The sequence below is a fragment of the Cheilinus undulatus genome, linkage group 1, assembly GCF_018320785.1.
Source record: "Cheilinus undulatus linkage group 1, ASM1832078v1, whole genome shotgun sequence".
Lineage (NCBI taxonomy): Eukaryota > Metazoa > Chordata > Actinopteri > Labriformes > Labridae > Cheilinus > Cheilinus undulatus.
The window spans coordinates 30,495,265-30,517,278 of record NC_054865.1 but is presented as its reverse complement, the minus strand read 5'-3'; the positions used below and the strand labels follow the sequence as shown (position 1 = coordinate 30,517,278).

Genomic DNA, 22,014 nt, shown 5'->3' with positions numbered 1-22,014 from the left:
ACGGCAAACAAAAATATTTCCAAGACAACTCATCACTATACAGATTAACATAAATACTCAAATCGATATACATGAAAATACAGTACCAGTCTCCCACAGGTAGGATGAGATAAAAAGAAGCACGTTCCCCTCTTTAATACCCTCCCTAGTGCATGTAAACCAAAGGAGAGATAAGACTTCATATTTTCTGTCTCTGTTTAATTAATAGTTGTGATGTCTGTTGTCGATTTATTGTAGGGCCTACAATTTCCTGAAAGTTTAGCCTTGCAAAGCCCCCATTCATCATTTTGGGATCTATAGCTGTGTTTCCATCAGGGGTCTGGTTTGATTGAGTATGGTTTGGTATGGTTTGGTACACTAAACCCCAAAGTTAACTTTAAACAAAAAGTAAGGCGATTTGTGTTTGGTGCATTATTTCTTTGTTGTAACAATGCTTCTTGGTAATAAATCTTATACCGATAGAAAGCCTGTTTACTACCCTTTTAAGTGATTCCACATTTGTAAGGATCATGCATTTGTGGGATGAGCAGCAGAGCTGAGTATGTGGGTTGTGCCCATGAAAAATGTACCAAATCTTCTCTGCCCTGGTAATTACCAGTGGTGTTAATTTAGGGCAGCTGTGGCATAAACCTTACTTTGGTTAGGGTTAGGGTGGTCTAATAAATTTGTTAAGCACTGTATGTTCTCTTGGTCTTTCATAGTTTTAGATTTGAGTTGTTAAAGTGAATAAATTAAATCTAGTATTCTTCTAGTATTGCTTTAAGAATAAAGACAGTAATGCTACTTTTTACACAAGTTTTTCTGAATTTTTCTGTTTTCTTTTTTTTTTGCACTTTCCAATGGATTATTTTCCATTCCATCTGTTTTGCTAGGCTTTATCAGCCTATCAACCACTGTATAAATCTGCTTTGTGTAGTCTCCTGCATGTCCAAGCTGGTTGTGCCGATTAAGCACAGCATCAAAGCTAAACTCACACGTTTTAAAGATGAAGCGCTCCAAATTCTTGGAGGCCTAATAACTTATCCCCCTTAATGCACAGTATCTTGTGCCTAATTTGTTAACGTCTTACAAAAGAGCCCCGGGGCTTGTGCTATAAAAAGGAGGAAGGCATGAGAAAAAAAAAAGTCTAAAAAAGAATCACGGGTTAAATAGCTTTTTTCAGCTGATATCTTAATTATGAGCATAGAAAAATAAGCCTGTGAGACTGATGAGGTCACCGCCCCTTTGTCCTTCCCCCTTGTTGACTGACAGATAGTGATAGCAAGAGGCATATGTTTAGCGGAGAGCACACAAACCGGGAGGGGGGAGATGGTCCTGAGATGGACAGAGTAAGACCGCCGAGGAGAGAGAAAGCCTTATAGACATGCTGTGTTGAAGGGAAAGTGAAAGAAAGCCAATGCTGTGAGTCTCTCTCCCTCTCTCTCTGCCTGCCCGTCTCCTGGGTGCTGCTGTCCAACTGAATCAACAGCAAGGCCCACACCAGTCTATTATTATCTCTTTAAGCCCATGGATTCAACCTGCACTGCCTCCACCCTGATGAACCGGTTTGCTGGGTGGGAGGTGAGAGGAAAGAAGGGGGAGTGGGTGGTGGGATGCTGCTTGGGTGCCAGCTGGAGGACGGGGAGGGTCTGAGAAAATGTTTGTTTTTGGTTAAAAGGAAACTGAATGACTTCTAAAACTGATACAGATGATAATAAGAATGGTGAGGTAGAAAGGGTGAGGATTACAAACATAGATGTTAGATGATTGACTTTTGTGAGTCAAAAGCCCCCAAATACCCTAAATAGCCTCATGACTGTAACTTTAAAAGTGTTCAAAGCTAGTTTTAATCCAAAACCAAAACTTTTATTCTTTACATGACAGTTACTTGTAAGGAGTGGATACATGGAATTCCGCTACTGTATAGTCAGACTTCAGAATTGTAGAATAAAACTGTCATTAAATTCCCACTCAATTTTCTGTCAACTCACTGAGCTAACCAGCTATCCTCAGACTTCTGCTTACCTCTACAGCAGCAACCTTACAGCAGCTTCTAGACTTTTTCTTCCAGTATTGTCTTCATACTTGGTTACTGTCCATTGTAAAGTCACTCAGTTTGAAAGGTTGCGCTTTGGTTGCTCTCAAAGTTGCTCTTGCACAAAGGCACAGGCGCACAATTTGGCTATGACATATTATTGATATGGCCGTTCATCTTGACAGTCTCCTCAAATATCAGGTCAGGTATGGGAGTATTTGCTGGTTTGGCATTTTGCCATGTCAACCTTGGTCTAGTGCTGGTCTGGCCTCCTGATGGCCATCCTCCAAGCCTGTGCCCTGCCCATGCCCCATCTCTCCAGGTATCCTCCCAGCTGCCCCCTCCACAGTGCACATGGTTGCCCAGTGTCTGAACCAGCTTACTGGGTCCTGGGCATCCGGTATGCCATGAGCTGTATCAGGTCCAGCAAAGTGCACCAGGTGCTTGTAAAAGTGCATCAGGCAGCTGACCCTTCCCACCCTTGCCCTCCTGAGAATGTCAGAATTAGATATACAATCTTGGCAATGATACCTGCCAAATAGAAGTTGTCAAAAAGAAGTCCAGTCAGCACCTCTGGCCATCAGTCAATGTCCAGGCCTCACAGTAAGACCAGAGGGAACAAGGACCAAAAGACTCTGACTTTCATCTGCATGCTCAGATACCCATCTTAAATATGGCAGTGTTATAGGGCCATATCTGACCAAAAGGGCTACAATAGGGCACAAAGTGAGTGAATTTACTATCATATTGTCCATCTATTTCTCCATTATGATGACTCTAAGACCGTAACTCGTGTAAACTGCACATGCCATGATTCAATGTAATGACATATCTGTTCTCAGGTCTAGATGAGACTGGAGCAAAGTGAATTCTGACCAGTGGGGGACTGGGAAAGGGATTAGGGGTTATGGGGCAACTGACAAAAACGCCCCACCTCCAAAATCACTTCTTTTCAGGGAATGAAAAAAAAAAGTGTTTTTTCAGATAACACTGAATTTTCATAGTCAGCATTATGCTTAATGTTTATTGGTTTAAACTTTGTAATAACCAACTCACAGATGTAAAGGGTGACCAATAGCACTGATTCATTAAAAAAGGAAAAAAAAATGCTCAGACAGGTGGGCTGTGCAGTTTCCTCTCAGTCTGAGTCAGACAGTGAAAACATTTGATTAAAGGATGACTACGTGTATTGTCACATGAGCTACAAAGTCAGTTAGATGTCAGTCAAAGTGTTATTGGCCACACCCAGAGTCCTATGGTCAAATAAAATTAGAAAATGGCTCATTTTGCTGTTGTGATAAAGATTAAGAGGCTGTTTTTGACTTTCAAAAATTTCACTGTGTTTTTGTGGATGTTTAATGAAATTTTCAATCAAAGTATGCTGTCTTCACAGTTGAAATTGAAGCCACATCTTCAAGGCCATATCACTTCCCTTTCTATTGCTGATGCCCTTTGTTATGGTTAATCAGTATGCCTGTTTGAAGGTAGCATGTTTTCATTTGACATTCATTTCAGTGGATTTCATGTTCGTTTTCATCTTCAGTGTTGACTTTTTTTTGACTCACCAAAACATTTGCTCTGATTGGTCGCTCGGTCCACAAAGACTTTGGCAGAGATGACGTTGCCAAAAGGCAGGAACATTTGCATGAGCTCCGCGTCTCCGAACTCCTGGGGCAGGTGATAAATAAACAGGTTGCAACCTTCTGGCCCTGGCGACGAGAGAAAGACAACAGGACGATTACGCAGGAGCATAAACAGGGGATGCCCAGTGAGAGAGAAAGGGAGCAGCCGCAATCACACGGCTGGAAAAAAATGACTCAATATAACAATAAAAGACAATAATCCGTGGAACACAGACACCATGTAAACAACATATTCTGACTATGCCACCTGTGACACAAATATTTGTTGTGATAAACCTAGTTATGTGGGCATGTGTGGAGTAAACACCAGTTTTCACGTTGCACAGTCACATATTTTTCATTTGAATCCTCCCGCGAACCACATTTGTGTTTACATAGAGAGGTGTCACTTTAGTATTTATATTATGCACTTAAATTTGTCTGTTGTCTCAGAAAATATACTGGCAATAGCAGTGAACATGTGAATCCAGAGAGAAGCAGAGATAGAGGTAAAAGAGAAAAACAGCTAGTGATAAAAACAGAGAGGATGATGGAAAGATAAAGATTAAGATGGTTATATTAAGAAAGAGAAACTCTGAGACACAGAGAGAAGGTGGTGGAGGCAGAGCATAAGCCAAGTTTTTGTCCCAATTACTGTGTGACAATAGGACTGTCTTCCAATCTCTCCCCATCCCTTCCACACTCATCCACCCAGCTGCCACATATTGTACAGGCCAATCAGGATAAAGGAAAGAATGAACTGGAGAGAGACAGAGAAACTGAAGCATGGACAGAGAGAGAGAAAGAGAGAGAGACGTGATGGACTCTGGGACAGTAAGCTTGCAGCCGGCTGCCTGCCCGGCTAGCATTCTCTCCTGTCTCATTGCTCAGGGTGATAGCATGACGAGATGAGACTGGAGGCTTGTGAGAAGGCTGATAAGAGAGCTGCGGTGGTGGCTGGCTGGCTGTAGTGCTGCTATGCCTCGCTGAGATAGAGGACACACAGAAACACACAGGTTGACAGAAAAGAGATTTTTTTTCTTCTCACAGTTAAAAGCTGAATCTCATTTCTGTCTGTTTAGGTGTCTTGGATTCATGCTTGAAAAAAGTAGTTTGTTTTAATGAAGGATGCATCTGCAGCTGGTGTATAAGGAAGGTTGGTAAAATTAGTTTTAAGAGCCACCTTTTCACAACTGTGTAAACATAACAACACTAGTTTTTTTCAGTTATTGCTTTAGGCAAAAGTCAAAAATACTTCTGGTTGAATGACTATAATATTTTTCCAGTTTGCAGGATAACTGGAAACAGTTGTAGAAATGATGAGAGCAGGCAAACCTCATTTCCAGATCTCCAAAGTGAATGGCAGCAAATCAGAAAAAGTGGTGGCAATGTGACTGAAAGCATAGTGTTTTGTATTTCATGCAATTAGAAAAACATACTGTTCACGTGTTTTTCATGCTCAAATGAGAAAAAGTGCTGTGCATGTGCAGTCACAAAGAATTGAACAAGATTTTACAGACAGACACGAGTCACTATGCCATCACAGCCTTGTTTTAAGGGGAGAGGGGAGGTTGTAGGACCTTAAATTTGTCATACTGTTACCATGAAGGGTGAAAAAACTGTGACATGAATTCAAGGCCATATCCTTTAGCCCTACTTTACACCAGTGGTCATTTTGTGACAACAGGAGCTGTAGTCTGCCCACCTGTTAAAATGGATTCTTCACTCAGTCACTAATGTAAAAAAGTTTTAAAAGTTAAGATCCAACTTAAGTAACCTGGTTAAAATGCACACATACATGAGTGATGCCAGTTTATGACATCTCCAGTCTCAAGATGAGATTGTTTGTCCAGTTTGATGGGGAGAGCCTGAGCAGGAATTCATATACACCTATGACTTAGTTTGTTTTTAATGTAAAAGTGCTGATCTCTGTTCATAAAGTCATCATTTTTATCCATTACTCACTGGATGCTGGATATGGGCTCTGATAACTCCTGTTCCATTTTTTTGAAGACACCATCTCTCCTATTTACTGCCATTCATTTTGACAGAACGTTGTCACAAAGAAATGGGTGGGGCAGCATTGTCTGGGTGAAGTTATTCCTATTGCTGCCATTGTTACTGCTTCTGTACAGCACTTTCTTTGCAAAATTGAAAACAAAACTTTTAACTGTCAATCTGATTATTGTGCCAGCAAAATGCTTTTCCATATAATGATGCTTGAGTTGCATATAAAATATTTTGTCAACATTGATGAAGTGTCAAATGCATGGTGCATGATGACTAGTTCATCTTCTGCATTTTCAACACCACATTAGTTGCTAATGTGGTGTTCCACATCTGCAAATTTACTTTTGAAAAAGGAGCTCCAATGAATTAACACATCAAAGGAAAGAGTTACTAAATCACTCAGTCTTTTTCTTTAGTTGTGTCACTTTGCAGCCCTGAATAAAACACTTTAAAAATATCTTTGTGTGTGGTGTTAAAAAGAAGTCAGCTACCAAACCTTTGGAGCTCATTCTTTATCTTTGCTTGAGGCGAGTGGCTCCAGGCTATATTTGTCACTATTAGCGTAGCACACCTGAATCTCCAAACTAAGTGTCGAAAGAGAGGCACCGTGGGTATTGAAGGAACCATTTTAAAAAAGACAGAAGAAGAGGATGCATAATAAAGGACCAAATACATCTAATGCTGTCATTTTGTATCGGATATTTGTTTTTTAAACCACAAACAACAATACTAATAGCTTCCTGTAATGCTTTTAAACTTTTCTCCCTGACATGGGTCATGCTTACACCATCATGCAGAGAGCCTGTCAAGCTTGCACATTTGTCACATTTGTCACAAGTCTACGGTCCTTGGGCAAGACACTTTACCCCAAATTGCCCCTAATACTGTATCAGTAGTGTGAAAATGCATATGTATGGGATTGGTTAATATAGCAGTTTTACCATCAGTGTGTGAATGTCGTGTGTGGGTGTGACTAGTTAAATTTGGGCATATCCTGGTTTTAGAAAAATAAGACACAAATTTTGAGTCCCGTGACTCACTTGGAGGTTGGACCAACTTAAAGCCTGATCAGGGGAACATGACAGCTGACCATGGCCTGACCAGCTGCTCCTGATTGGATTTCTGACATATTTGAAAATGTTGTACATTCACACACACTCAACTACCCCTTGGGAGATTGATCAAGTTGTTTTAATTGAATTGAACTCACAGTTAAAACTTTGAGGCATTTTTCCTTTATAAACTGTTGAAAAACATCTTAAATCCCCTTGAACACAGCAGGAATGCCGTTTTGATGTCCCCTAGGGAAATAAACAAGCAGGAAAAGGCCTATATGTGAACCTCCCACATGGAATAGTTGTTATTATTTACCTGTGTTTAAAGGTAATGTTGTTTATTTGGGTGTGAGAAATGGCAAGAACAGTTTTTTTGCTATCTGTAGATATTTGATACATGAAAATGAGACACTAGATACAGTCCTAAGAATTCACCTCTTAGATGTTTTTCTCTTTCATTGATTTTATAAATCAATCATGGTCAATATGACTTGACTTTGTTGACGTAACAAAATGTATGAGAGGCCACCAAGACACCTATGGCTGATTTGAAGGAGTTACAAGCTTCAGCAGCTGAGATGGGAGACTCTGCTTATAACAACTGTTGCCCAAGTTCTTCACCAGTCAAAGCATTATGGCAAAGAAAAAGCCACTTTTAAAGAAAAAAACTCATATTAAATCTCAGTTAGAGTTCCCCAGAAGGCATGGGGCTTTTAGGCCATCACATAAGATGTTATGTTGTCGGACACCAAACACTGCATATCACCAGAAACACACCATCCCCACTGTGAAGCAAGGTGGTGGCAGCATCATGCTGTGGGGATGCTTCTTGGCAACTGGCCCTGGAAGGCTTGTAAAGGTAGAGGGTAGATGAATGTTTGACTATGACTGATTCATGAAATCAATACAAGGATACAACTTCAAAGGAGGTCAACACATTTTATTGGTCCTGTAAATAAAGCATCATGCTGTGGGGATGCTTCTTGGCAACTGGCCCTGGAAGGCTTGTAAAGGTAGAGGGTAGATGAATGTTTGACTATGACTGATTCATGAAATCAATACAAGGATACAACTTCAAAGGAGGTCAACACATTTTATTGGTCCTGTAAATAAAGCTGAGTCAGGCAACAGTGGTACACTGGACTATCCTGACCAAAAGATTTAAAACTATTTTTTTTGTGTGTCTGATATTTAAATATGTTTTTTTTAGAAATGTGATAACAAAAAAAATGCCGGTGTCTAAAAGCTGAGCTTCAAAACTTTCTAAAACAATGATTAAAAAGTCAAGTTGTGACAAAAGTTGATTGATGAACTGAAGCATGTGTGCTTTGGCTACATATACAAAACCTTGAAAAAAACTTTTGATGTTAAATCTTGTGTTTGTGCTCCAGCACACACTAAAATCTGTCATTTTTGTGTCATTTGGTAAAGACTGCTGTGATGATTTATCTGCTCAAAAATAATTTCTTGGATTTTTTTCGTGTTGACACACATACACACACAGACTCAGAGAAAGCGTGTAGATTGTTAGCTCTCAGAGGGAGGCTGAAGCTACGGCTCGACTGTGCTGGTGCCTGTTTGTGTATATTCTGGTTTAGGTGTCTCTTGTTAAATGGCAGGGCTGCAGACTGTGGCAGTGGACTGAGACAGGCTGGGAAAGCAGCCAAAACCCAGAGGAGCCTACAACTCAGACAGGCCACTGGCTCAACCAAGAATAGCTCCAGGGGGTTTGTGTGAGGATGTGTGTGGAGAGCATTTGTGTATGTGTGTTTTTGTCCCCGTGACTTTTTTGTAATTCCTGCTAATGATAAAGTAAAATATTCCAGGGTAGCAGAGAGAGAGATGGATGTCCTTAAGACCTGCAGCATGAAGTTCTGCCTGCATGTAAAGGGGATAAGTTACGTATACTTTGATATTTTCCATACATTTCTTTGCTGTGACCCCGTCATGCACTCAGACTACAGAAAAAAAGTGCAAACACAATCTTTCCCTGTAGGCAGTGTTGGAAACACTCAGTTCCGGAGTTTCTATACTGAATATTCATGCTACTCTACGCTGTCTCATACAATCATATAGATGAATAATTGAGAGTGATGAATGGCGTCAAAAAGAGTGATTTACCATCACAGTATATCCTTTGCTTTATTACATCTGATGCTGTGGCATAAGAACCAACGCTGCACCAGGAATGGTAATAAATGATTATGCATGCAGCTAATTAATCTGATGAATATTTATAACCACTTAAACACATTGTAATGGACTGATTAAGCAGTCCAACGCTGCGAGTTTGAATTAGTGCAGTTTTTGAATAATGACAGAGTAACTTTCCATCTCACTGCTAATGTTCTTCTCTTTAAATGGGGAGCCTTTTTCTCACATTTTCCCCAGCCAGCTTTTTCCCTCCCTCGCTAATTCAAAGCAGCACAGCTACATTAGAATGGAACATGGCAATTATCACCTTTTATCTTGGGTGGGCGCGCTCGCTCGCTCTTACCTTCCCTCTGTTGCTGGGGAATGATGGTCGGTTGCTGGGGGAACGCTTGGCTGATTGGCGCATAGGCGGCAGGGTAGGCTGCTGTTGCAAAGGGAGAACCAGAGTGGAATCTTTCACATCTCCATTTTCATATTTGACACAACAAAAAACTCGAATCATTATGCCGTTGTTCATTTGCGTCCTTTTCAGACATTGCATAAATAAATTGCATTATGACTGGGAGCCCTGGCTGCGGTTCACCACACAAAGAGTATGGGGAAAAAAGGGGAGTGGAGTGCGGTTCAACTGAGCAGACGCACAGAGAAAGAGAGGGAGACTTACAACGTGTTAATGAGAGCTGATGTCAGGCAAAAGCAGCGCTTATGATAGGTCTATGTCACCTCTTATGTAGGAGGCTATGCCAGGGTCAGATCCTCAGCTCTCAGTGTACTTTTAGAATTAAGATCTTTTTTATGTGTGGGTGTATAATCAAGTCCACTGAAAATCCTTCTGCAATCCTAATGTAAAGTAGTCTAATCCGGAAGGAAATTGGCTGGTCTTGGGCTATCTCTATACCTGTCATAGTGTCTACTGATGTGACAAAAACGCACAGGAGAGAGAGAGGGAAAGGGACAGATGGAGGGAATGAGAGAACAGAGGAGGTAGAGGAGACAGATCACCTGCGTAGTGTTGGACGCCAGCATAAGCCTGTTGGAGAGGGTCGGTCACCGTTGGACTCTGTGCTGCAGAGAGATGGAGAGAGAGACCGAGCACATGGTGGCAAAGAGATAAATGGAGGAAAAAGACAGAGGTGACGAAGAACGGTCAAGACAGACAGAGACAGAGATACAGAGAGAATGTTAAAGAGCATGACAGAAAATTGAGACCCATTGGGGGGGAAGATCACACAGGGAGTGGGAGAAATTTAGGTTGTCAAATCTCCGTTCTTCAGAGAGCCTGTTCGCCCCAGATGTTTGCATCAAATATTAACAACATGCCAAACAAACCACTTTGTAGTTCATTACAATTGCAGCTGCCTCTGCATAATGCAGAAACAGGGAGTGTGTGTCTGTCAATTCTTCAGGAATCAGTCCCGGGCAGCATTAAGAAGCCGAGAACGTGGCTGAGACACATCAAATTAAAGCATAATGGACTGATGGATGAACTGATGGATTCATCATGATACTGGAGCTGGCTGCTCAGAAATCTGCCAAAGACACTGTTGATTAACCCTCGAGCCTGAAACGCTTCAGCTCAGATCAGAGAAAGATGTGATGAGAGTGTCGAGTGAAAAGAAGACTCTTGTCAACTTTTAAACTGTGCCATACCGTTTAATTTGATTACTGACATGTTGAACTTGGACTGTGCCATTTAGATAATGTTCTTTTTCTGATTATAGATGCCCTAAGAATAATCAAATATTTATATCATCAGCAATACAAGCACCCGTCGTAAGTTTCAGGGTCAGAGGTCTTGTAAAAGTCGATTTGACACTTATAGCTCATGTTTCTTTTATGTAAACCTTCATTGGCTCACCTGGGTATGGATGAATGCCATTGGTGTATATTGGCTCCGAGGTGGGCTGCCCATTGCTTTGAGGCGGGAGGGCACTGAATCCGTTGACCCCAATAGGGGCAGCTATGCTGGGCACGGCTGTTGCAGAGATGCCCGGGGGTGTGCTGGTGCCTGCAAATAGATACAGAATCATTATAGAGACTACAGGGTGCATGTTTTACATGCTAGACACTCAAAAATAGAGGCACAAGAGAAGGATATATTTGTAGTTAGATTTTCTCAAGCACAGACTACTGTGCAACAGGCACATAATGGATCTTTATGAGCAAAAATGTGCACCTTTAGACCCATCATGAAGTATAGTTAGTGCCAAATTGGTGCCAGTTCAGCCTGTACCAGTTATAGTTGCTAAATCAGTGAAGTTATCACATTTCTACATGGTGCACAGGAAAATGTCCTTGCCCACCAAAGTAAGAGAACTCTGAAGTAGAGCTCTTTGTGAATTTATTTTGGTATAAAGGAGTGTTTTTGTCTGAAATGGGCACTTTACTGCAGTTTTGAAGGTAAAGGAAGCAATAGTACAACATAGTGGCTGTGTCTGTAATCACACACTTTTCCACAGCTCCCTACTCCCCACATTAAGATCTATGTAGTAGACTTTTGGCTTTTCTGTCCGCCCTACCCTGCCTAGATGACAATAGGAGCATGCTATCCACTGGATGCTAGCTGTCCTGATTCCCCATGGTAGTCTGTGCAGTGCACACAAGTTAAGAAAGCTTGAAATGTCAGTATTAGATGCCTGCAACTTCTCAGCTACAACAGAAGCGTTGAGTAGGCTAATGCTGATGCTAGCAAACATCAGTATTACAGTTTAAAACATGGCCTTATTAAGAGGTGACTGTCCTCTAAAGAGTACTCATGAATACCTCTTTGTGTAGTCTGATGAGCATATGTTGACATTTTCATGAATAACTAAGCAAAAAAAGGGTATTCACAACGACAGCTATTCAGGCTTTAAGGCTTTTGTAGGCTTTAAGATCACTGGTTTTTGTATGGAAAAAAGCCTCTTTCAGCGTGTTTTTCACAAGTTTATCTTTTTGCAAGCGCCCTCAACGTGAGTTACTTCATTTGACAGAGACAGGGAGATTTGTTTTAAGTAGACTAATTATACTTTGTTACTTAATCGTACTTTTATGGCTACCAAATACACCTAGAACACAGTTATCCATCAAAAGCATCAACAAGTGTCAGCAGTGGCACTTTGGCTGTTACCAGTGTGACGTCATAATAGTCAAGTTTATAGAAGGTCTTTACACAGAAGTCACTTTAAGACTATCATCAGAGACTATTAACGGTGTCTGTGAAGCTATACAACTAAAACATTCATCACAAAATAATTTAATCCTTTATGAGGCAAACCATATATGGTTGGTTGACTTCTTTCGAGGCCTCCGCTCAACTCTCTGTGATGCATTAGAGCTAGAATTGTTTTTCTCAGCCAATCAGTGACAATCAGTCAATGTAACGGAAAGTAGGGCTGGGAAATTTATCAAAATTTTGATTAAATCGCAATATTTACTGCTGCAGTTTTCTACTGCAAAAGGTGCAATACTTCTATAACAAAAAATGTGTGCCAAAATACCAGTTTAAAACTTTTTTGCAGCAGAGATATTATGCTTAAGACAACATGCAATCATTCAAGTGTCATTTCTTTTAGAATAGTTTACTTTCCTCATTTTTGTATGTTATTCATGATCAAAATAAAAATTGACTTAAAAATGATCACTCCCTTAAATATAACAATTTATATCCAATTTGCAATATTAGTCAAAATCAAACATATATTTCAAAGTTGTTCAGCCCTAGTTTATTCAATCTTATACTGTGTTGGTTATAATATAGCATGATTTATTGCTTGCTTGTTGAAAACACACAAGATGAGAAACAGAAAATAATCACATATCAAATCAGTGTTTGTCTCAAACGTCCTGTTTCCTCCAGAACTCGCATAATGCATTTTTACATCTATTTTGCAGCCAAGAAATGGCCCTAAAATCAGAACTAACCATGAAAAGTTGATGAAATATTATATAGAGGAATAGGAGTACTCAATGTCATGATAGTTTTTTTTTTTCTGCACAGGATTTCCAACAATTACTGGAATATTAGCATGAAAAATGGAGAAACCATATTTGGACATATGCCCATTAAGGGCTTCAAAAATTATGTCTATGTTAAGATATATGGCCAACTCATCTAGCAACCATGCTAATGGTATTTCCTTGGAAAACAATGTATTATCATCTAGGGCTCTATACTGTAGCTGGATGTTGCCAGAGGTTTGTAAACAGTTAAAGAGTGATCCAGCGGTAGATTTTTACAATTTATAGAAATATTCAAGATATAAAAACTTAAATGGGTATGATTTTTGGTCAGTTGTATAACCTTAGGCAAGGCAAGGCAAGTTGATTTGTATAGCACCAGTCATACACAAAGCAGTTCATAGTGCTTTACAGAGATTAAAAGGAAAAGAAGAAAGCATTTAAAATACAACAAGAAGCCATTACAATAATATATTATAACAGTTTTATAATACTTATGTGGTTCATATAGTTATAATTTTTTTTTTACTGTGGGCCTTATTTTTTATTATATGGTGTAAATAGTGCAATATGTGTGATTTTGGTCCGTTTTAGAACAGTACAACAGTTTTATTAAACTTAAATGGCATACAACAGTTTTGTCTTTACTATGAGCCTCATCACTGCTAAAATTCACTTATTTCAATTCAATATTTGTGATTATCATAGGTTTCCTGTTGGAATTATAAGATAAAACTGTTGGTATCACATTTAAAAATACAGTATTCTGCAGCTAGAAATGTCTTGTCTCTAAAAGAGATCAGAATCTGAAGACAACCTCACCATGTCTCGTAAAATGGATATTTTGCATTTAAATGTCTTATTAATGTGCAGGTAAAAACTCATTAAACTCTATATATGTTTATTTTCCATTATGAACGTCTTACCATGCATTCACTTTATGGATTTATTTTTGTTATGTTTTTTAACCACAAGGAACCATATATGGTCACTTCCTGACCTTGATGGTATCATTATAATGAAAAAATATATATAAGGGGCAAAAGTACAAAAGTTTTGGAATTTCCAACAATAACGTGCTAGGGCTTCAATTTTTCAATTTCCAAGTATTCAATGGGTACCTTATAAAGGGTTAATATAGTAAATACTATTTATAAAACACAGAACTTTAATAAAACTTCATTTTATTTCATTTTAAACAGACTATGGTCTTGTTCCTGTAATAATCACAGTGAAACAATGGTCTAACTCTGATGAAATACCTTTAATCTTCATTAAAACAGCCTCTAGATTTCAGTGAAATGCTGCCATATTAACTTTTCTGTATTCATGCTGGTTGTGCTCTCTCCTCTGTTCTTCATGGTCATGAGCAGTCAATGTCTCTTCCTTCTCATCAAAACATTGCTTTGAATAATTGGTAAATACTTTTCAAGTTAGTGACCATCGGTCGTACACTTCTTTAACAAGCATCACTGGCAGCAGTGTGCCATTTATAGGGTGTGATTTTCACTCATTATCTGGACAGCACAACAAAGTGGTCTGTTTGGTTTATAGTGCCTCATACAGTGAGAAGTGGGTGGTTTAGGACAAAGAAAATGTTTAAATGTAAGACTTATTTGATGCATAGTCTTGCGCTTCTTTGAACTTCTTTTTCCTCCTTGTTCTGATATTCAGTGCCCTTTTGTGCTGATGTCTTTTTATTATTTTTCTAATCCAGGTGAAGGACATTTAAGTCATGTAGGATTATGTTTGATAAGCATTACCTGGTATATGTAGGACTTGTGGATTACAAATGCCAGGTACGGCGTCAAGCCACTTTATTTAATACATTTGCAATGACCCTGCCTTCGGGCCGCCTGCCTACTTAGTGTCGAGCCATCAAAGCTTCTCATGACAAGGGCCAAAAAAGATAGTTCAGACTGGGGTCCCGGATTATCTCGAACAAATCTTTGCTCTTATATTGTATAAGCCAAGGACTCTGCATCCAAAGTCATCGGATTGGCTGTCATCCCAGAAAACACACACTGTCACAGAGACGTGGAGGGAGAGAGAGCGACAGAGAGAGGGAGAGATAATGAGAGCGTGGAGGGGAGAGTGAGACTTTAATGTGGCTGCCAATGACTGTCAAGGAATGCTACATTTCTCGTCATGTCTCACTCAATATGAGGCTCTGCTTTACTAATACAACACTAGCAATGTCGTATTACTGAAAACAGATCCACTTCTTAAAAAATGCAACAAGGGCAAAAAAGAAAGGCATTGAATTCTGCTCCTAACAATGAAAATATTTCAGGGCAGCACTGAGGAACAGTCCAAACCCTGCATGTGTAAGGTTTGTCCTGTTAGTGTGTGCATATACCTGAGGATGGTGTCATGGGAGTAGCCACCAGGCCGTTGACATTGAAAGCTGCCATTTGCTGCATTTGCGCGGCAGCAATGGCCGCCATGGGGTTCAGGTAGGACCCTTGTGTCGCCGCCATCAGGGCTGCTTGCTGTTGCATCATCTGCTGTTGGATTAAAGAGCAGTGGGGAGAGAGGCAAGTGGCGGGAGTGGGGTGGAGAGGAAGGACAGAAAAAGGGAAAAAAAGGAGGGTGAAATAGCCACAGGAGCAGAGTGTGTTTACTCTCACATCTCTGTTTGCTTGGCCCAGGCCTTGTTCTTCAACAGAGTGGTCTGTGTTGCCCTGCAGCGTCGCTTCCCAGCGACTGTAACCCAGCTCTGGCCTCGCGCTTGTTACATTGGAGAGATATGAAGGCTGCGCACTAAGCTGCAGACTATGAATATCTATAAGCAGTGTGCATATGTTAGAGAGAAAAACGGGAGGTGCGATGGCAGAGTTAGTGGAGAGATGGTGTGTGAGTGGGCGATTCTCACCTGTCAGGAAGAGTTGTTAGCTACTGTGTGAGTGCAGAAACTCACAGACTCCTAACCAGCCTGTGACTTTTATGCATGAATATGAAATTGGAGGTTGGGTGAGCTGGAAGGGGCTGTGGAAGGGGGGTTGTGGTGATTACATGCACCAAGGTTTAAGTGTAAATGTCTAAATGTATGAAATGTTAAAGATGCATGGCTTTGGTTGGGGTTTAAATTCATTGACCATGCCAACAAAATATGGGGTTGGAAAGTTAAACATGAACTGTATAAACCTTAAACTCTACTATACTGTGAATATATGATAAGTACTTCCTCTTAATAAAACAAGGGGTAAAAGACAGTAATACAAGTAAATTCAGACTCTGACATAATATTGTAATATAAGAGAGTTTTAGCTGGAAGTGTCACATGCCTAATGAGAGATAGTGATTTAAACCCTCAAATCATGACAGTTTTCTTTTTTTTTAAAGCTCACCGTCTCCTCCCCCGCCGGGCTGAGACTTACAGCATGTGAGTAGGCGCCATAGGCCCCAAACTGGATGGTCATGGGACTGAAGATACCGAGCTGGCCCGCCATCTGGTGCATCCTGCGCAGGGTCCTCTCCTTATCTGTGTCTGCAAACTTGACCACCAGACTGGACGAGGCACCCTAGAATGACACATATATGGTGAGGTTAGCGGAATATGCTGCTTCACTTTAAAAACTTTTGCAGAGAAGTCCCATTAGTCACTTTGCATTTGATAAATGTTTCCTTATAAAATGTATGTTTCATGCCAACTTTCAGTGTTGGATCCCTCTTTTCAATGCTACCTTCAGATTAAAAAATGAATGAACATACTGAAATAACAAACTGCAGCAGACTTGAACTGAAAAAAATGAACAAAGCTATTTTGGCTGTCAGAATTTCAACAAAAGCCTGACTAATAATACTAACTTTTGTAACTTTCATGGTTGCTTTCACTCAGAGTGTTTTGCATATCGCACCTGCCACTTCAGCTGGCCAACCAATTAATGAGCTTTTCTTTGATAGCCAAAACTGGAGGTGGAAATATTCACAGATTGAATAAGTACTTTACTTCCTTCCCTGGGAAGGAGAACAACATGACAACACAAACTCTATAAACTTAACAGTTTGAAAAACTCCTTTTAAAATACTGATCTCATTAATGCTATTTTAAGTCTAGCATCATATCATACCCCCGAAAATTTTTTTAATCGAATTAGTAGGTGTTAATTTGACTGAAAGTAGACAAATTTATGCACATATTTAACACTTTGAATCTCACTATAACCTTAATTTACAGTAGGCTGTTTATAAAAATGTGTTTCATTTGCATTCTTAGTGTGGTTTATACGGCTTTCTAACAAACTTTATGTGTAACAACATATTTTAACAACTAAAGATATGTCCAACAATGTCATTCTTTGAAAGTCTTGTGTAATTTGAGTGCATGCATATGTTTATGTATATGTTTTTCACAGGCCTGTTTCTTAGTGGTATGTTAAACTCTGTATGCATGTGTAGTGTTGTTGTTCTTGTTCTAATTTGATACTTTTTCATGTAGCAGCTAAATGTGTGCAGCACTTGGAGTCAAAATCAGAAGACACATTTTCTCAAGACAGTTTGATTGCAGACTGTTTATCTGATGGTGACTCTCACAGACCGTTCATCTAAGACGCCATAAATCTCAGAATTGATATACACCCTAAAACTTTCAAAATAAAATCAGATCAAACCTCCGTTTAGTGTTCGCCAATAGTTAAGGTAATAGTTAGGGTACCAAAAGTTAAAAGTTAAAAACCTGACCTGCAAAACCTTTTTTGTCAAACTACCCCTAATCACAGATTAGACCTCTGACAATTTCTCTGTTTAATCTTTGAAATGTTTTTTAGTCTGTAATGTTTGCTATGTGGTTATTTCATGAATGTCACTGGCACTGGCACAGACTGTATGAATAGAGTTGAATTTAAATTAAAAATATGGAAATATGTTTTACTTTCAAATTACGGCACTTCCTTTCTGAGATACACCTTGTCTCAGATGAACAGACTGTGAGAGTGCCCGTCAGAGATGTAGCCAGACCCCTCTTAATTTTCCCCAGGGGATATTAAAGTGCGTCATATCGTATTGTATTGTATCCTATCCTATCCTATCCTATCCTATCCTATCCTATCCTATCCTATCCTATCCTACAGGGCTGGAAATAAACTGTTTCTCCTACCTGCCTCTGGGGCACACATTTTTTTTTACCAGCCACTTAATTGTAAGGGATGAGATGAAGTATAGAATAAAAATCGTGTATTATAGTATTTAGTATTAGTATAAGTATGTAGCATTATAGCATAGTATTCAACCAATTTTTCCCTGTAATAGTCCATGCAAACATTTGCACATGACTGCCTGTCAATGTCCTGCACTGTAAATAAACAGCATTTTTCTGCATTATGAGTGTCAGACTTAAGAATTAAATTAATTTTTCTGTGCACAACTCCTGCACTTTCATGCCAGACTTCAGGCCTTGTTTAACTATGTTGGACTGAAGATGAGCAAATTGGTGCAAAAATGCTCAAAAATAGCTGTGTTTGGCTAATGGCAGGTGCTAATCTCTCACCCTCCTATCCTATCCTATCCTATCCTATCCTATCCTATCCTATCAAGGAGAACTCCGTGAACAGGGGGATTCGTGCCTTTCTTCTTATATCCACTTAACATCCAGCCTTCAAGCCCTACTTTATCTAAGTCCAGTAAGTCAGTGGAAGTGAGTGTACAGCTCCCATGACTGCGGTCATTTAGCTGTCAGCAATAAATGGAGGAGAATAGTGAGTGATATTTGCTTTGTTGAACTTTCAAACTCCACTGTATACACTGGAAGTGAACTGTGATCCTAACCAGATCCCACAGGAGTCCCAGTCACCCACTGGTGAAGCTCCACTGAATACAGTCCTGGGTAATTAGGTCTGACAAAAGCCTTCGGCATGTGGAGGGCGAAGTATTGACTAATGGCTCTGCCTTATGGCAGATATAGTTCCGTATTGATGTCCGTGCTCCTGAGTTTGCATCCAATTAAATCATTTGAGAGACAGAGACCAGAGTCAGTTCCTCTTGTGACATCCATGCAAGGAGAGATGGAGGGAGAGAGAGTGTGAGTGAGTGAAAGACAGACAGAGAGATACAGAAAGAGAGAGAGGGAGAGAGAGGATGAGGCTGCCAGGCAGGGAAACAGCCACAGATACTGTCAAGAGGACCAGGCTCCTATTTAATTACAGGCAGTGCATGCTGGGAAAGAGCACGGAGCAGCACCAGGACAGAAGGACACAGGCAGCCAGGGGGCAGTCAGGATATGATTAGTAAGATCATAAAAGCAAAGACATGCGGAGAAAAGGACTCCATAATCACAACTTGGATTCATCTTTCACAAAACGTCTCATCCTGACAGGGTCAGAACAAATTCAGACTTTGATTTAGATTTCCATTTTGTCTTCTGGGGGATCAGGTCTGAAACATGAGTGAATAGCAGGGGACACATTTCTGTAAAATGATGAGGCTGACCGGTGTGAGTGATGCCTCATCCACCTGTTTTTTTTTTGTGATTCTCTGTGTGAGAAATTGAATTTGACAAAGCTAGGCAGAGCTGCTCCACAGGTTCAACTTTAAGCTTGAGTGCTACCTACATGAGACACATTACTAAAGCAGAGCTATCCAAACAGAAAATCAGAGAAACAAACAAACCAACGAATGCCCTGTGAAGCTGAATAATGCAACTACACAGTGAGAGTGTGTATCCAGATGCTAAACAAACAGTCTCTGCCTCACTGTTGTGCAGCCTTACTTCATGCTATTTTGCTGTAATTCATACAAAAAGTGTGTCCTATTTTCATAAGCACTTCATGAAATTTTAAACAGGGATGGTTAAGTGATTGTGCCATCGAGAGGGCAGTTTGCCAGGGTGGTCGCATGCTTTGCGGTTTGGGTAGTCATCGCTTCTGCAACAAATCTTACATAACATCTAGTCATATATTTATCCTGCCAAAATCCTCACATTTAAAAAAAGTACTTTATCTTAAATCAGTTAGCATCTTTAAGCCTATACTTCCCTCAGCTGCTGATTTGTTCTTATCTAATTCTTGTCTAATCTAAAAATGCATTTTCTTAATTCAAAAGACAAACAAGTTCTCTTCCAGCGGCTTTGAGTAAGCTTCGACTCACCCATGTGAAAAGTGTCTAACAAACATTCTATTAACACTTCCAAAAGAATGTGCTGGCTGCAGATAACTGTGAGAAATAGGCCAGGGAATGGAGAAAAAGCATCAGCATGGACCCCAGGGACAGTGCGTCTCAGATGGGATCCTATCAGAGCCAGCCAGCACCCCACCTCAGGCCAGAGGAGACCCATCTGGTGTTTCTCCCTCGATGCCATTTCAATTAGTTAAATCAATACTTGGACGTGGCGGCGTTAACGGCACAATTTCTCCCTCTCTAATTTCATTTCATCCCACCTCCTGACCTTTCTCAGTTCTTTCTCAACTTTGCTGGGCCCGTTGGAGGGACGGGGCTGTTGGATTTAATGAGGCTGGCGCTGAGCAAACATCCTCCTCCAGCGTCGTTGTTGCTCAAGCCCGCCTGCAGCACGGGTAGCCGCCTGGCATTTAGATCACATTCATTTTCTCTGCATTGTGTGTCTGTGTATTCTTACATTCATTTAATACCTCATGAAGAATGCATTGGGGACTGTGAAAGCCTGAGGCTGCCTGTACTCACTGCACCATGACTCAAGAGTCTGGCCTGGTCTGGCTTCTCCCAGCAGAGAGCTCTGCGGTAGACGACAGCACAGGAGGAGACTGAGTCTGCAAAGTCTACTCCAAAAAGGACTTGGCATTCGCACTAAAGCACTACAACATCCTTTGCAGGTGTTGTCAGTCCTGTCACTCATGTCAAAGCGTAGCATTTCTGACTTTCATAGCCTGTAAGCCCCTTGAAAATAAAAAATACAACTTTCTCTTTTCCTCACCTCTGAACAGGAGGATTTCATATCCTTACATATTGAGCAGATGTATTCTGACTAGATCCCCTATCAGAATAAGCAGATATCGGAGTTTGATCCACTGGCGGATCAAAAGTTTCTGTCAATATAACAAAGTAATATGTGGACAGGTAATGAAGGAACAGGTGGCAGCAGACAAAAGGCGCTGGATGCAAAGCGGCAGCATCTTCACTGGAAGCAGAAAATCACAAGCTGACAAACAAACAGAATAATAACCTCTGCCGGCACGATTCCTCATACCTGGAGCGAAAATGAATTCAGTGAATTTGATAAGGGCCAACAGGGAGCCTTCACTTTTGACAGGTACAACTAAGGAATTTGTCACGGGTTCAAAAACTAATCTAATTTCTTGAACAACGCACTTGACTTGTGAAAATCTCCCATATTGGATTTTGTATGGGCCACCAAATGTGTAGATGGGAAAATACACAACAGTAATTGAGGGATTAGAACTGAACTACAGCAGTGAAATGGAATTATGCTTTTATCTCTGCATTACTGGGATACAAAGACACTGGTGTTAAGTGTGTAACAACAGGTAAACACACACTCATCCTCTACAGAGGCTTACAGCAGTGTAATATAACAACACACTCAATGAAGGGAAAACTGTCATTTAAAGCATATTAATGGTTCTTACTCCCAAATAGCTACTTCAAAATGACAAACAAAACTTCCAGAGTTGTGTCAGCTTTCTACAAGCTTGCAGACTCTACGACTGTTAATTGAGAATCTGTAAAAAATTAATTGAAAACACCATAACAAGTTTGTTGGTAATTGGATGAGCCCCCTGTGGACTCTGTATTCAACTCTCTGAACCTTGCTACATCTCTGCTAGCCTCATGGGAGGACTGTCTCTCATTAGCACTGGATGATGCTGTCGTGGTCTGGCCTTGCTGTCCACCACATACTGCTGCAGCTGCTGAGCATGCTGCATCAAGCCAAATCACACAGGAGACAATAACTGTCATTTTTACAGCAATTTTCACTCAGTTTGTACATTGCTGTACACAACAATGCATGATGAATGCAAAACACAAAACTTCATGTTGTTTGTCACCTACAAGCTTCTACAATAGTTTCATGTGGCGTATGTTGAAATGTGTGCAGCAATGACAATGCTCTCTGGCTTGGTCTTATTGCTCATTAATCCAGAACCATAGCATGACACACATGCACTGTCTTGTTTCTGCCAGCTCCACAGACCCTGTCAGCCATGCTGTGACACTGAACATGACAATGTCTGCAATTTGCCGGGTGTTGTCTGCCTGCCCCCGGCTCTGCCATTTGAAGTTCTGCCAC

At 40.4% G+C, this 22,014-nt stretch overlaps 1 protein-coding gene across 4 annotated transcripts in view; it reads right to left on the bottom strand.

Annotated features, from left to right (window-relative positions):
- The window catches only part of celf6 (CUGBP Elav-like family member 6), a 221,342-nt gene that overhangs the window by 16,421 nt on the left and 182,907 nt on the right, over positions 1-22,014 (bottom strand). The window contains exons 6-11 of one of the 4 annotated variants that reach the window (XM_041786101.1): positions 16,145-16,318; positions 15,154-15,301; positions 10,714-10,863; positions 9,858-9,920; positions 9,199-9,279; positions 3,580-3,723 (exon numbers count right to left, since the gene is read on the bottom strand). In XM_041786101.1, the coding sequence (XP_041642035.1) occupies positions 3,580-3,723; positions 9,199-9,279; positions 9,858-9,920; positions 10,714-10,863; positions 15,154-15,301; positions 16,145-16,318 (760 nt within the window). The remainder of the gene's footprint in view (positions 1-3,579; positions 3,724-9,198; positions 9,280-9,857; positions 9,921-10,713; positions 10,864-15,153; positions 15,302-16,144; positions 16,319-22,014) is intronic. The other 3 variants (XM_041786108.1, XM_041786115.1, XM_041786123.1) reach the window with 3 other exon arrangements.